General features: G+C 43.3%; 1 protein-coding gene across 1 annotated transcript in view; it reads right to left on the bottom strand.

The window, feature by feature from the left end:
• The window catches only part of LOC311124028 (uncharacterized protein), a 29,476-nt gene extending 12,358 nt beyond the window's left edge, over positions 1-17,118 (bottom strand). Inside the window, exons 1-7 of the mRNA XM_084198245.1 lie at positions 16,965-17,118; positions 16,621-16,705; positions 16,263-16,491; positions 15,545-15,822; positions 14,067-14,428; positions 9,771-9,944; positions 6,744-6,917 (exon numbers count right to left, since the gene is read on the bottom strand). Of these exons, the coding sequence (XP_084054371.1) occupies positions 6,744-6,917; positions 9,771-9,944; positions 14,067-14,428; positions 15,545-15,822; positions 16,263-16,491; positions 16,621-16,705; positions 16,965-17,032 (1,370 nt within the window). The 5' untranslated portion in view covers positions 17,033-17,118. The remainder of the gene's footprint in view (positions 1-6,743; positions 6,918-9,770; positions 9,945-14,066; positions 14,429-15,544; positions 15,823-16,262; positions 16,492-16,620; positions 16,706-16,964) is intronic.
• Between the last annotated feature and the right edge of the window lie 221 nt (positions 17,119-17,339).

Raw genomic sequence — 17,339 nt, 5'->3', positions numbered from 1 at the left:
AATGTCATCAATGTACACGACCACCCCTTGCCCCTGCATATCCCGGAAAATCTCATCCACGAAGGATTGGAAGACTGATGGAGCATTCATCAACCCGTATGGCATGACGAGATACTCGAAATGACCCGAAGTGGTACTAAACGCTGTTTTCCATTCGTCGCCCTCCCTAATGCGCACCAAGTCATACGCGCTCCTGAGATCCAGTTTTGTGAAAAACCGCGCTCCGTGCAATGACTCCGTCATGGTCGCAATCAGAGGGAGTGGATAACTGTATTTCACAGTAATCTGATTGAGACCACGGTAATCAATGCATGGGCGCAACCCTCCATCTTTTTTCTTCACAAAAAAGAAGCTCGAGGACGCAGGAGAAGTGGAGGGCCGTATGTATCCCTGTCTCAAAGATTCGGCTATGTAAGCCTCCATAGCTTTTCTCTCCTCTTGAGACAAAGGATACACGTGGCTCCGTGGGAGCGCTGCTCCTGCCTGGAGGTCTATCGCACAATCCCCCTGTCTGTGAGGAGGCAACTGCGTCGCCCTAGCTTTACTTAACACAATAGCCAAATCCCCATATTCAGGCGGAATGTGCAGTGCGGGCACTTGGTTTGGACTTTCCACCGAAGTCACCCCCACGGAAACACCCAGACATCGCCCCTCACACTGAGCAGACCACCCATTGAGAGCTCTCTGTTGCCACGAAATGGCAGGGTTATGGGTACTTAACCAGGGAATTCCCAGCACCACCGGGTACGCAGGAGAGTCGATCAGATATAGCTGTATAGTCTCCTCATGACCCCCCTGCGCACACATCCTAAGTGGCGCTGTGATTTCCCTAATCAACCCCGACCTCAACGGGCGGCTATCTAAAGCATGAATGGGAAAAGGCTTGTCAACAGGCAGGAGGGGAATCCCTAAATCTAAACAAAACTTCTGATCAACAAAATTCCCAGCTGCGCCTGAATCTACTAGCGCCTTATGCTGGGAATGAGGTGCAACCTGTGGAAAACGAACAGGTATACAAAAGTGCACAACAGAGAGCTCTCGGTAAGTGGGGCGTCTACTCACCTGGGAAGGCTCCCCAGTGCGTGGCCTGTTGTCTCCTCCTTCTGGAGACCCTCCCCAGCACCTGGCCGCAGTGTGCCCTCCACGACCGCAATTGGTGCAGGGGACAGGCCCCCTCGGGCTCCTTCTCCTCCTTTCTCTAGCGCCAGCACCCCCGAGCTCCATAGGGCTCGGCTCGGAGGTGCTGGAGGGTGGAATGGACGGACCCCACTCGGGACGTCCACGGGTGGCCAGCAGGGTGTCCAGACGGATGGACATGTCGACCAACTGGTCGAAGGTGAAATTGGTGTCCCTGGTGGCCAACTCACGTTGAACGTCCTCCCGTAGGCTACATCGAAAATGATCGATGAGGGCCCGTTCATTCCACCCTGCGTCTGCCGCTAGAGTCCGGAACTCCAGTGCGAACGCCTGTGCACTCCTCCTCCCCTGTCTAAGGTAGAATAGACGCTCCCCCGCCGCTTTGCCCTCAGGTGGATGGTCGAACACGGCCTTGAAGCGACGGGAGAACTCGGCGTAGGAGATGGTGGTGGCATCCATCCTCCTCCACTCGGCGTTGGCCCATTCCAACGCCTTGCCCGTGAGACAGGAGATGAGGGCGGAAACGCTCTCGTGTCCCGAGGGCACCGGGTGTACAGTGGCCAGGTAGAGCTCCACCTGCAGGAGGATTCCCTGACACCCGGCAGCTGTGCCGTCATACGCCTTCGGGAGCGAGAGCCGAATCCCACTGGGTTCCGGACCTGGGACTGGTGGACCGACCGATGGGGGTGGCAAGGTAGGTGGAGGTGTGGGTACCCCTCTGGACTCCCATCGGTGCAGGGTGTTGATGACATCCTGTAGAGCGGTCCCCAGTTGTCTGATCTGGTCATCCTGGCCGCGGACATGCTCCTCCAGCGACTCAGGTGCGGCTGTTGCTCCTGCTGATTCCATTATATAAGGTGTGTGTGATTCTGTCACGGGTGCTGAAGGTGAGTGTGGTGCAGGAATCAAGCGCAGGACGCAGAAACTAAGTCCAAAAGACTTTAGTGAAATATTCACGTAGTACACGAGCTCAACAAGCCCGGAGGCGAAATAAAGGCGCACACAGGCGTCAAACAAAAGGCGCACTAACATGTGCGAAAAACCTCTCCAAACAACGGAGGGAAACACGTACCACAGAACACCAAACAGAAGCGCAATCACACACAACACCTGACACACACAACGAGAACTAAATAGGACACTAATGAACACTAACTAGAAACAGGTGTACAACATCAAGACAAAACCAAACGAACATGAAACATACAACGGTGGCAGCTAGTACTCCGGGGACGACGACCGCCGAAGCCTGCCCGAGCAAGGAGGAGGAGCAGCCTCGGCCGAAACCGTGACAGTCGAGGAAGTGAATCACCTAGAGGGCTATATAGATAGATAAAAATCATGTATAAAACTGTTTTTCTGTGTCGAGGAAGTGAATCAGAAAAAGGGCCAAATTTACAGGTCGCTTAGGAAAGCGTAGGATAGGTAGAAGTCCAGTGAAGGTGTGTCGAGGAAGTGAATCACCTAGAGGGCTATATAGATAGATAAAAATCATGTATAAAACTGCTTTTCTGTGTCGAGGAAGTGAATCAGAAAAAGGGCCAAATTTACAGGTCGCTTAGGAAAGCGTAGGATAGGTAGAAGTCCAGTGAAGGTGTGTCGAGGAAGTGAATCACCTAGAGGGCTATATAGATAGATAAAAATCATGTATAAAACTGTTTTTCTTGTGTCGAGGAAGTGAATCAAGATAGGGGTTGTATTTACAGGTAACTTAGACAAGTGCATGAAAGAGTGAGAGTGCAAGTGAGTGTGGAAGTCTCTGTCCTTGATGGAGAAAGGTCTGGACCGTTGCTTAAGTGTAACCTGGTAGAAAGGACGCACCCGGTCTCACACCAAAAGAGGAAGAGTGAATAGTGTGTGGATGCCCATTGAAGTACTTGGGGTAGAAACACACATACAGCTAACTGGTTTAAAGTTAAGAAAAACACGAGCAAGGGAAAGATGCATGAGGTGTTCGACACAAAAGAAAAGTGGACATCAGGAGATATTATATTATTATTATATAAGAGATTGTCAAATGCACATTAATAACAAATAAGTTCTGACCAAAAATAATCAAAGAAGCACGAAGAGTTTAACAATAAAAGCGAATACTAATATAAAAGGACGGGGAGAAAAAGATCAAAGGGATTGATGATATGACGTCGACACATTGAATTTCGGTCAAGCTTTTAGGGGATAAATTGTTGGGAATTTTAGGAGTAATATAGGATTATGGTAAAATTAACCATAGTAGAATGTCAAATAATATTGATTGTATGTTGGTAAAAAGCGTTGTGTGAATGTGGTATGGTAAAATTAACTTGCGGCAATAAAGAATCATTAGAAATACGAATGTGGTGGTTGATATGAATAATACATGTGTATGATAATGTCGTATAATAAATTATGATATATAATAGAATATCAAGGAGGGGTAAATAGAGCTCGATGTTATCTTAGTGAGTAGTGGAAAAGTCAGTGTTTTATGGACAGGAAGGCCAGTGTCTGGGAAATTACAGTCAATTTTTTGGGGTTCCGCTGGTAAAATGTAGAAGTCATTTGTGTCGATTAAGAATGGTTAAAAACACCACAAAGGGATTATTTGATGTAAGTACCTTAGAAGTATCTAACGTTATGTATTAACTTGCTCACCCAAACGTAGACGTACATCATGGATGGGAAAGTAATTAATATGGGTTCTAATTTGTACCGTTGTTGATAAGGTTTAATGAATAATCGGACCATAAGTAATGTTGTTATAGACGTAATGTATTATATAGTACAAAGCCAATTTAGGGTTTACATAAAAATAAAACTCATTATGGAGCGAATATGATGTAATAAAGGAATTTCATTATGTCGCAAGGGAAACATAATCCGTTTTATTAAGATCGCCAGATCTATTTCCAAATCAATGAATGTGGATTTCACTAGTTGACTGCTAATTTATTCATTTTGAGCACGTGTGAGAACTTTGCAAAGAAACACTTGAAAGATTCTTTTTAAGGCTATTTTCTGGTAATTGTGTCGTTATTATGTACCAGAGGTTAAGACTACAAACCATTTTAGTTGGGCTATTTGTGGGACTTATTGTCCTTTCAAAAGGCATCGGTTCCATGGTACTGACTAAAATCTGTATTTGTGAGTGTAATTCAACTGATGCTTGAGCGGATAATACAAAGTGTTTGGTATTACTTCTAGCCTACTTCGAAAGGATATCTACCTAGATCTGATGTATTCTAATAATGTAAGGTTGGTGATAAACTGAACCAAATTTGACGTTTTCCTACAGCAATTTAGGATGGTTAACGGTGTTACGTTAGTTTTTAACCCTACGATGGAGGTCGGTGGAGGGAACGCTGTTTGAGAAGGGGTTTTATTTGGTCTGTTAGTAACAAATGGAAGAGTTTCCATGGTTTTTGTCTGTGGGTGTTCGCCATTGGGATTCGCTGTAACGTGAGAGTGCTGTAGGGAATTTTATGTTACGTTAGGTGTACAAGGATCAATGGTTTCTGTGGAGAAGGAAGTCATAAAGGGTTGAATGTTTGGTGTGAAAGCTAGCTAGTTAGTGGTGCGTACTAGTGACGTGTAGAGTAGTGACGTAACTTGCTATGCGACGTGGAAGTCGTTGTTTAACTTTACATTTACGTCATTTGGTGGATGCTCTTGTCCAGAGCAAATTGCAGTTAGTGAGTTCATGCATTATTTTTTTCTTACTGGTCCTCCGTGGGAATCGAACCCACAGACATGGCGTTGCAAGCGCAAGGCTATACCAATTGAGCTACACAAGGTCTTGCTCTGAAAGGGCTGCGGATTTGTATGGTGTTTAGATGGTGAATGTTGTCGATGTGTGTAGAGGGTTCCTGGTTCAAACCCAGGGAGGGAAAGAAAATAAAAACGTTTACAGTGATGAATGACCTGGATAACGAGGTTGAATTGATGGTATTAACAACACCTGGCGGATAGTATAACATATTACATTTACATCATTTAGCAGACGCTCTTATCCAGAGCGATTTACAGTTATTGAGTGCATACATTATTTATTTTTTCATACGTTGCATCGATGTGAATATATGTTTTGTTTGTTTCGACTATAATTTAAGAATAAGTTGTCAATATGTTAAAGTACCGTTAGATGGAAAGTTAGCGGTAGAGTATGATAGATATAGAGAGGGTTTTCTGTGTTACAAAGTAAGTAAGTTAATTGGGCGATGAGACATGTTGAGTTGATGTTGTATTGGATTGTTTAATACGACCGGTATTAAAATAATTATTTAGATTTAGGTGAAGGAAAATATATTATTACGTAGTAGTGGTTTGTGGTTATAATTTCTAATGACATGATTTCGTAAGATGGTGAAAGGAAGTAGTGATAGATGGGCTGTATTTACATATGAAGGACGAATTGCGATAATGTGGAGCACATGTCTAGAGAGTGGAATATGGAACGTTCTTTGACAATTGTATTAGTATTATTAAATTCTGTAGTTTGTTTAAACAACAATGAGTTATGCACCCTTACACCCTCACACCGTCCCCCCCTACTCACAAGGCAGGCAATACGCTTGACCTCATCTTTACTAGATGCTGTTCTTCTACTAATCTCACTGCAACTCCCCTCCAAGTCTCCGACCACTACTTAGAATCCTTTTCTCTCTCGCTCTCCTCCAACACTACTCACTCTGCCCCTGCTCAGATGGTAATGTGCCGTCGCAACCTTCGCTCTCTCTCTCCCGCTACTTTCTCCTCTTCCATGCTATCATCTCTTCCCTCTGCTCAATCTTCCTCCAGCTCCAGTTTCTTGAGAGATATTTTTAAAGTTAACCACTTTCGAGTCAAATATTTCTACCACAATAACAGGTTTCTAAACACTACTAAATTAATCCTGATGATGCCTTGATTAATACAAATCATAAATCAATCATGGAAAATGATGAGTGAGAAAGTTACAGAGGCTACAACAAAACATGCTAACCTCTCACCATTACCAATAACAGAGGGGGTATGATCTTTTTGCCTCTGTAACTTTCTCATTCATCATTATTCATGATTTATTAATGATTATTCTGAATCATGGTAGCAACCACATGAATGTAGAAGTGTTCAGAAACATATTCTATTCTTACTTACAATACAAGTGACTTCAAAATGACAGGACATTATTCACCATTCAGTTTCTATTAGAAAAACATAATCTAAAACAAAACCAAGACAAACTTCAAATGTATTCAACAAGTTTGTAGATTCACAAGCTTGATGTAATCACTACAGGCAAGGAATACGGGACCAAATACTAAACATATGACTACGTCAATACAATATCAGTGAATTTGTCCAAATAAATAAGACTTCTTAAAATGGGAGAACTAGATACATAAAGTGCTTTCATATCTAAACGGTAAAACAGATATGTATGAATACCTTTAAATAAAAGGTGACATTCTGTACTGTTGCCTAATATGAAACATTATATCTGAAATGCAAAATGATGGAGTACAGCGCCAAATTTAAAACTGTAAGCTTCACTGTCCAAACACATATGGTGTGGACTATGTGTGCCTGGTAAACACGTGGATCTGGTGAACAGTTATCACTTGTTGACCAACTACAGGAATACTGACCTCAGAGTCTCCAGTTTACAGTGGGGATTCCCCAGGACAGCAGAGAGCAGCTTCACTCCTGAATCCTTCAGGTCATTGTTACTCAGATCCAGCTCTCTCAGGTGTGAGGGGTTTGACCTCAGAGCTGAGCCCAGAGAAGCACAGCCTTCCTCTGTGACTAGACAGCCTGACAGCCTGCAAAGAGTCAAATCATATTGAAATCACACTGCTATTCTTTGGTGGTGAAAATAGTGGCAGTATATTTTTTCAAAATGTTCAGATGTCCTGACACCTGATATATCTATTCATAAATTAATTATTAATTATTAGAAATGACAAATTATAAAAGTATTGCTTGTAGATAGAAAAATGCATATTACAAATATTTGAGTAGACTGACCAGACCAGTTTAAAAAGCAGTATCAGTCAAAAGACAGACAGTGAGGTATCGGATTTTTATTGTATTGAGTATACAGTCCACACCATATCTATTTTGACAGTGAAGCTAACATTTTAAATGTGGCTCTATACTCCAGTATTTTGGATTTGAGATCAAATGTTTCATATGAGGTGACAGTATATAATGTCACCTTTTATTTGAGGATATTTTAATACATATCTGTGTCACCGTTTAGAAATGAAAGCACTTTATGTATCTAGTCAAAAAGTATTTTGAAAAATTTACATATAGTGTATTAAAGTAGTCAAAAGTTGAGTATTTGGTCCGAAAGTCCTTGAACGCAATGACTACATCAAGCTTGTGACTCAAACTCGTTGGTTTCATTTGCAGTTTGTTTTGAATGTGTTATGGGTTATGTTTTGCCCAATATTAAAATGGTGGATGATGACTGGAGTAATTTTCTGTATGGGTGGTCCTGGGGATCGAACCCACTACCCTGGCGTTACAAGTGCCATGCTCTACCAATTGAGCTACAGAGGACCACCCTGAGCTACAGAGGACCACCCATACGTAAAACTGTATGCACGCATGACTGTAAGTTGCTTTGGATAAAAGCGTCTGCTAAATGGCATATTATTATTATTTAAAGGTATTCATACATATGTATTTTAACGATTAGAAATGAAAGCACTTCATGTACAGTGGGGGAAAAAAGTATTTAGTCAGCCACCAATTGTGCAAGTTCTCCCACTTAAAAAGATGAGAGAGGCCTGTAATTTTCATCATAGGTACACGTCAACTATGACAGACAAAATGAGATTTTTTTTTCCAGAAAATCACATTGTAGGATTTTTTATGAATTGATTTGCAAATTATGGTGGAAAATAAGTATTTGGTCAATAACAAAAGTTTCTCAATACTTTGTTATATACCCTTTGTTGGCAATGACACAGGTCAAACGTTTTCTGTAAGTCTTCACAAGGTTTTCACACACTGTTGCTGGTATTTTGGCCCATTCCTCCATGCAGATCTCCTCTAGAGCAGTGATGTTTTGGGGCTGTCGCTGGGCAACACGGACTTTCAACTCCCTCCAAATATTTTCTATGGGGTTGAGATCTGGAGACTGGCTAGGCCACTCCAGGACCTTGAAATGCTTCTTACGAAGCCACTCCTTCGTTGTGTTTGGGATCATTGTCATGCTGAAAGACCCAGCCACGTTTAATCTTCAATGCCCTTGCTGATGGAAGGAGGTTTTCACTCAAAATCTCACGATACATGGCCCCATTCATTCTTTCCTTTACACGGATCAGTCGTCCTGGTCCCTTTGCAGAAAAACAGCCCCAAAGCATGATGTTTCCACCCCCATGCTTCACAGTAGGTATGGTGTTCTTTGGATGCAACTCAGCATTCTTTGTCCTCCAAACACGACGAGTTGAGTTTTTACCAAAAAGTTATATTTTGGTTTCATCTGACCATATGACTTTCTCCCAATCCTCTTCTGGATCATCAAAATGCACTCTAGCAAACTTCAGACGGGCCTGGACATGTACTGGCATAAGCAGGGGGACACGTCTGGCACTGCAGGATTTGAGTCCCTGGCGGCGTAGTGTGTTACTGATGGTAGGCTTTGTTACTTTGGTCCCAGCTCTCTGCAGGTCATTCACTAGGTCCCCCCGTGTGGTTCTGGGATTTTTGCTCACCGTTCTTGTGATCATTTTGACCCCACGGGGTAGGATCTTGCGTGGCGCCCCAGATCGAGGGAGATTATCAGTGGTCTTGTATGTCTTCCATTTCCTAATAATTGCTCCCACAGTTGATTTCTTCAAACCAAGCTGCTTACCTATTGCAGATTCAGTCTTCCCAGCCTGGTGCAGGTCTACAATTTTGTTTCTGGTGTCCTTTGACAGCTCTTTGGTCTTGGCCATAGTGGAGTTTGGAGTGTGACTGTTTGAGGTTGTGGACAGGTGTCTTTTATACTGATAACAAGTTCAAACAGGTGGCATTAATACTGGTAACGAGTGGAGGACAGAGGAGCCTCTTAAAGAAGAAGTTACAGGTCTGTGAGAGCCAGAAATCTTGCTTGTTTGTAGGTGACCAAATACTTATTTTCCACCATAATTTGCAAATAAATTCATAAAAAATCCTACAATGTGATTTTCTGGATTTTTTTTCCTCAATTTGTCTGTCATAGTTGACGTGTACCTATGATGAAAATTACAGGCCTCTCTCATCTTTTTAAGTGGGAGAACTTGCACAATTGGTGGCTGACTAAATACTTTTTTCCCCACTGTATGTAGTTCTCCCATTTGAAAAAGTCGTAATTATTTAGTCAAAAGTTTAGTGTTTGGTCCAATATTCTTTGTCTGCAGTGATTACATCAAGCTTGTGATTCTACAAACTTGTTGAATGCATTTGCAGTATGTTTTGGCTTTGTTTTAGATTATGTTTTTCAAATAAAGGTGACATTCTGTACTGTTGCCTAATATGAAACATTATATCTCAAATCCAAAATGCTGTAGCATAGCACCAAATTTAAAACTGTAAGCTTCAATGTCCAAACACATATTGTGTGGACTATGTGTGCCTGGTAAACACATGTGGATCTGGTGAACAGTTATCACTTGTTGACCAAACACAGGAATACTGACCTCAGAGTCTCCAGTTTACAGTGGGGATTCCCCAGTCCAGCAGAGAGCAGCTTCACTCCTGAATCCTTCAGGTCATTGTTACTCAGGTCCAGCTCTCTCAGGTGTGAGGGGTTTGACTTCAGAGCTGAGACCAGAGAAGCACAGCCTTTCTCTGTGACTAAACAGCCTGACAGCCTGACAAAGAGATCATCATGATTTCACAAACACACTGTTAATTTAACCAGTAGTGTAGAAGAACAATGGTATATGCATTTGGTTAATTCTCTCAAACAACATATACAGTGAATGGAAAAAGTATTTGATCCCCTGCTGATTTTGTACGTTTGCCCACTGACAAAGACATGATCAGTCTATAATTTAAATGTTAGGTTTATTTGAACAGTGAGAGACAGAATAACAACAAAAAAATCCAGAAAAACGCATGTCAAAAATGTTATAAATTGATTTGCATTTTAATGAGGGAAATAAGTATTTGACCCCTCTGCAAAACATGACTTAGTACTTGGTGGCAAAACCCTTGTTGGCAATCACAGAGGTCAGACGTTTCTTGTAGTTGGCCACCAGGTTTGCACACATCTCAGGAGGGATTTTGTTCCACTCCTCTTTGCAGATCTTCTCCAAGTAATTAAGGTTTCGAGGCTGACGTTTGGCAACTCGAACCTTCAGCTCCCTCCACAGATTTTCTATGGGATTAAGGTCTGGAGACTGGCTAGGCCACTCCAGGACCTTAATGTGCTTCTTCTTGAGCCACTCCTTTGTTGCCTTGGCCGTGTGTTTTGGGTCATTGTCATGCTGGAATACCCATCCACGACCCATTTTCAATGCCCTGGCTTTTGGAAGGAGGTTCTCACCCAAGATTTGAATGTACATGGCCCCGTCCATCGTCCCTTAGATGCGGTGAAGTTGTCCTGTCCCCTTAGCAGAAAAACACCCCCAAAGCATAATGTTTCCACCTCCATGTTTGACGGTGGGGATGGTGTTCTTGGGGTCATAGGCAGCATTCCTCCTCCTCCAAACACGGCGATTTGAGTTGATGCCAAAGAGCTCGATTTTGGTCTCATCTGACCACAACACTTTCACCCAGTTCTCCTCTGAATCATTCAGATGTTCATTGGCAAACTTCAGACGGCCCTGTATATGTGCTTTCTTGAGCAGGGGGACCTTGCGGGCGCTGCAGGATTTCAGTCCTTCACGGCATAGTACGTTACCAATTGTTTTCTTTGTGACTATGGTCCCAGCTGCCTTGAGATCATTGACAAGATCCTCCCCCGTGTAGTTCTGGGTTGATTCCTCACCGTTCTCATGATCATTGCAACTCCACGAGGTGAGATCTTGCATGGAGCCCCAAGCCGAGGGAGATTGACAGTTCTTTTGTGTTTCTTCCATTTGCAAATAATCGCACCAACTGTTGTCACCTTCTCACCAAGCTGCTTGGCGATGGTCTTGTAGCCCATTCCAGCCTTGTGTAGGTCTACAATCTTGTCCCTGACAACCTTGGAGAGCTCTTTGGTCTTGGCCATGGTGGAGAGTTTGGAATCTGATTGATTGAATGCTTCTGTGGACAGGTGTCTTTTATACAGGTAACAAGCTGAAATTAGGAGCACTCCCTTTAAGAGTGTGCTCCTAATCTCAGCTCGTTACCTGTATAAAGACACCTGGGAGCCAGAAATCTTTCTGATTGATTTATGTCTGATCGTCGTCGGGTGAGGTTGTGTCTCTCTCTGGAGGGAGGTAAGCTTGGCTTATATGGCTTATATGGTGTCAAGTAAAGCTTAAACCATGTATTGAGACGTAGTTAGGTATTGTAGGTAGTTATCGTAGGTTATTGTAGTTATCGTAGGTTATTGTAGGTAATTATTGTAGGTAAGTATTGTATTCGGCTGAGCCCGGTGAAGCACGAGGCTAGCTAACCCACCACCTGGACTAGCTAGCGGGTAGCTACTGGTAACTATTAGCAACTGTGGATAGTTGTTTCACGCTTGAGAGTACCTGTAATTATGCCAGCTAGCTGCCTACCATTCAGCTGTTTTTCTAACCTCATTGTCTGAAACATTGGCGTTAGGTATTTAGTAGCTACTGTCTGAATCCTCCTCCCCCTCCCCCCCTACTCCCTCTCTGTGGAGTTTTGAAAAGAAGATTGACGACATCTGATCATCGTTCGTTCTCCCCTCTCTCTCCAGATGAAATCTTGCGACTTGTGACGGCCGGCCGCCCAACAACCTGCCCACTTGACCCTATCCACTCCTCTCTTCTCCAGACGATTTCTGGAGACCTTCTCCCTTACCTCACCTCGCTCATCAACTCATCATTGACCGCTGGCTATGTCCCTTCCGTCTTCAAGAGAGCAAGAGTTGCACCACTTCTCAAAAAACCTACACTCGATCCCTCCGATGTCAACAACTACAGACCAGTATCCCTTCTTTCATTTCTCTCCAAAACTCTTGAGCGTGCCGTCTTTAGCCAACTCTCTTGCTATCTCTCTCAGAATTACCTTCTTGATCCAAACCAGTCAGGTTTCAAGACTGGTCATTCAACTGAGACTGCTATTCTCTGTGTCACGGAGGCTCTCCGCACTGCTAAAGCTAACTCTCTCTCCTCTGCTCTCGTCCTTCTAGACCTATCTGCTGCCTTTGATACTGTGAACCATCAGATCCTCCTCTCCACCCTCTCCGAGTTGGGCATCTCCGGCGCGGCTCACTCTTGGATTGCGTCCTACCTGACAGGTCGCTCCTACCAGGTGGCGTGGCGAGAATCTGTCTCCGCACCACGTACTCTCACCACTGGTGTCCCCCAGGGCTCAGTTCTAGGCCCTCTCCTATTCTCGCTATACACCAAGTCACTTGGCTCTGTCATATCCTCACATGGCCTCTCCTATCATTGCTACGCAGACGACACACAATTAATCTTCTCCTTTCCCCCTTCTGATAACCAGGTGGTGAATCGCATCTCTGCATGACTGGCAGACATATCAGTGTGGATGACGGATCACCACCTCAAGCTGAACCTCGGCAAGACGGAGCTGCTCTTCCTCCCGGGGAAGGACTGCCCGTTCCATGATCTCGCCATCACGGTTGACAACTCCGTTGTGTCCTCCACCCAGAGTGCAAAGAGCCTTGGCGTGACCCTGGACAACACCCTGTCGTTCTCCGCTAACATCAAGGCGGTGACCCGATCCTGTAGGTTCATGCTCTACAACATTCGCAGAGTACGACCCTGCCTTACACAGGAAGCGGCACAGGTCCTAATCCAGGCACTTGTCATCTCCCGTCTGGATTACTCCAACTCACTGTTGGCTGGGCTCCTTGCCTGTGCCATTAAACCCCTGCAACTCATCCAGAACGCCGCAGCCCGTCTGGTGTTCTACCTTCCCAAGTTCTCTCACATCACCCCGCTCCTCCGCACACTCCACTGGCTTCCAGTTGAAGCTCGCATCTGCTACAAGACCATGGTGCTTGCCTACCGAGCTGTGAGGGGAACGGCACCTCCGTACCTTCAGGCTCTGATGAGTCCCTACACCCAAACGAGGGCATTGCATTCATCCACCTCTGGCCTGCTGGCCCCCCTACCTCTGCGGAAGCACAGTTTCTGCTCAGCCCAATCAAAACTGTTCGCTGCTCTGGCACCCCAATGGTGGAACAAGCTCCCTCACGACGCCAGGACAGCGGAGTCACTCACCACCTTCCGGAGACACTTGAAACCCCACCTCTTTAAGGAATACCTGGGATTTGATAAAGTAATCCTTCTACCCCCCTTACCCCACCCCCCAAAAAAATTAAAAAATAAAATAAAATAAACAAATTGTAAAGTGGTTGTTCCACTGGCTATCATAAGGTGAATGCACCAATTTGTAAGTCGCTCTGGATAAGAGCGTCTGCTAAATGACGAAAATGTAAATGTAAAATGTAAATGTGAGAGGGGGTCAAATACTTATTTCCCTCATTAAAATGCAAATCAATTTATAACATTTTTGACATGCGTTTTTCTGGATTTTTTTGTTGTTATTCTGTCTCTAACTGTTCAAATAAACCTACCTTTAAAATTATAGACTGATCATTTCTTTGTCAGTGGGCAAACTTACAAAATCAGCAGGGGATCAATACTTTTTTCCCTCACTGTATATTCATCTTCCGTCTCCTAGAATTGTATGGTCATAATGTTATACTAATGTGGAAATCAATGCATTTATTCAATATGTGTTTCAATATAATATAATATAAATATTATAATACATATTTTACTCTAAACATAATATTTATTCCTGATGATTAGTTCTTATATGTCATTTGATGTACTCACAGAGCAGCTCTGGAGGCTTTGACCACTGGCAGCATCCTCAGAAGACCTTCCTCTGATCTGGAGTATTTCTTCAGGTCAAACACATCCAGCTCCTTTTCTGAAGTCAGCAACACAAAGACCAGAGCTGACCACTGTGCAGGTGACAGTTCATCTTCTGAGAGACTTCCTGATCTCAGGTAGATTTGGATCTCCTCCACTAGAGAATGGTCATTCAGTTCATTCAGACAGTGGAACAGATTGATACATCTCTCTGGAGAGGGATTGTCTCTGATCTTCTCCTTGATGTACTTGACTGTTTCTTCATGGCTCTGTGAGATGCTTCTTGTTGTTGTCAGTAGACCTCGTAAGTACTTATGATTGGACTCCATTGAGAGGCCCAGAAGGAAGCGGAGGAACAGGTCCAGGTTTCCTGTCTCACTTTGTAAGGCTTTATCCACAGCACTTTTGTAGAAAGTAACTTCAGAAACTTGAGGTTCGGCCATTAGATTCTCATTGTTGTTGATGAATGAGAGGAACACATATACAGCAGCCAGAAACTCCTGAATGCTCAGATGCACGAAGCAATACACCTTGTCCTGGTACAGCCCACATTCCTCTTTAAAGAGCTGTGTGCACAATCCTGAGTACACTGAGGCTTCATTGACATCAATGCCAGCCTCTTTCAGGTCTTCTTCATAGAAAATTAGATTGCCCTTCACAAGCTGTTGAAAAGCCAGTTTTCCCAGTAACATAATGCTCTCTTCATTCCAGTGTGGACCTGTCTCTTCATTCCCAAGATACTTTTCATTCTTCTGTTTGGTAAGAAACACCACAAGGTGTGAGTACATCTCAGTCAGAGTCTTGTGCATCTCTTCTCTGTTATGTTTCAGCATGTGTTCAAGGACTATTGCAGAAATCCAACAGAAGACTGGAATGTGGCACATGATGTGGAGGATCCTTGATGTCTTTATGTGTGAGATGATTCTGTTGGCCAGGTCCTCATCACGGAATCTCTTCCTGAAATACTCCTCCTTCTGTGGGTCATTGAACCCTCGTACCTCTGTCACCTGGTCAACACACCCTGAAGGGATCTTATTGGCTGCTGCAGGTCGGGTAGTTATCCAGATGAGAGCAGAGGGAAGCAGATTTCCCTTGATGAGATTTGTCAGCTGAACATCCACTGAGGTTGACTCTGTGACGTCACAACAGATCTTGTTCTTCTGGAAGTCTAGGGGCAGTCGGCACTCATCCAGACCATCAAAGATGAACAGAACTTTGTACTTGTTGTAGTTGGAGATTCTTGATTCTTTGGTTTCCATTGAGAAGTGATTGAGAAGTTCAATCAAAGTGAGTTTTTCACCTTTCATCAAATTCAGCTCCCGGAAAGGGAATGAAATTACAAATTGGACATCCTGATTTGCTTTTCCTTCAGCCCAGTCCAGAATGAACTTCTGCACAGAGACTGTTTTTCCAAAGCCAGCGACTCCCTTTGTCAGCACAGATCTGATAAGTTTGTCTTGTCCAGTTAAGGGTTTGAAAATGTCGTTACATTTGATTGCAGTCTCTGGTCTTGCTTGTTTCCTGGTTATTGTCTCAATCTGTCTCAGCTCATGTTCATTATTGACCTCTCCTTTTCCACCCTCTGTGATGTAGAGCTCTGTGTAGATCTTATTGAGAAGTGTTGGGTTTCCTTGTTTAGCGTTCCCTTCAAATACACATTGAAACTTCTTCTTTAGATTAGATTTGAGTTCACGTTGGCAAATCACAGCAAGCTCATCTGAATCTAGAAATAACACAGAGGATATTAATATTACGTCTGTTTTAATGCCTACTGTTATAAAGTTTTAAATACAATTAATGTCTTATCTTAAGTGACTGTATAAATGTGTAAATGTTTTGATAATGCATTACACACTGGTGTGACTTATTATATTATTTTTGGTATGATCTCTCTCTCTCTCTCTCTCTCTCTCGCTCTCTCTCTCTCTCTCTCTCTCTCTCTCTCTCTCTCTCTCTCTCTCTCTCTCTCTCTCTCTCACTCTCTCTCTCTCTCAATTAATCAACACAACACATCCCTGCTGCTACTTGATGAGGTCACTAGGTGTTGTGTTAAGGATGCTACAATATCATTTAGTTACACAGCTACTTTAGCTGTACTTTAGCTACAGCTTTTACATGTTCTAAAACAGCATTCAACATGAGGCAGACAGCTCTTACTTTTCTCCAATGTGTCAGCAAGCTCCTTCTGGTTCATTTTCCTCAGGACGAGCAGTGTGATCTTCAGAACCCCCTCTCTGGCACTGCTCTCCTGCTTCTCATCTTCAGCATCCACCACTTCCTTATCCTGCTTCTGACTCTCAAAGCCTTCTGGGAGTTCTGGACTAAGAATCCTCTTGAACCTCTTCAGCTCGTTCTTCACAAATGTCATAATATTCTCTTCAAGCAACTGAAATAAATCAAGTAAATAAGTTAAGCAAGAGACTAAATGCTTTCTCATTAACAAATGAATAAATGATTGACAGATCAACTTTACTTGAGGTAAACAAAAACAAATGTACATAACAAGACCACATACAATGAATATGGAGGCCAGGTCTGTTTGATGACTCTGGGAAGACTGACCACTGAGCATCTCTGACTCTGATAACTCCTGTTGGTTTCTGTGGACAAAACATGAGATTACATCTCCTCATCCAGGGAGTGCACACACACACACACACACACACACACACACACACACACACACACACACACACACACACACACACACACACACACACTCACACACACACACACACCCACACACACTTAGCCTATGGATTATGAAAACAACAAACATAAATGGTAAAATGGGAGAGGAGAAATGACTAGAGACAGTGTTGTTTAACTCACTGACCATGACCCATGAGTTCTTCTTACCTTTGTTCAGTAGAAAAGTCTCCCTCTCTAAAGTTTAGAGATTCCATCATAGACCAGTCATTATTCATGGACACACAGCTGGGTACAGGGGAGGCTGGTCTCTCCTGCTTGATTGGGCTTCAACACAACAGAGACAAACATTACGTCTCTCATCTACTCTGAGCTCAGATGGAGAAACAGGAAACATAAGAAGAGTTTCATTCTAAAACGGCATTTTCAGAAATGTTGGTAAATTAGCTTTTATTGTTTAAAGACATTATGAAAGAGATTGGTGTGTTTTTTCACTATCTAATCATGGCATGGGGTTGTTCAATGACAGAAATGTATTTGTTTAAAATCCATCACTTGATGATTTCATTTCAGAGAAAAATAATG

Source organism: Coregonus lavaretus, assembly GCF_964263955.1.
Source record: "Coregonus lavaretus genome assembly, contig: HAP1_SCAFFOLD_1096, whole genome shotgun sequence".
NCBI lineage: Eukaryota > Metazoa > Chordata > Actinopteri > Salmoniformes > Salmonidae > Coregonus > Coregonus lavaretus.
The sequence above is the reverse complement of the archived record's forward strand: the minus strand, read 5'-3'. Positions and strand labels throughout refer to the sequence as shown.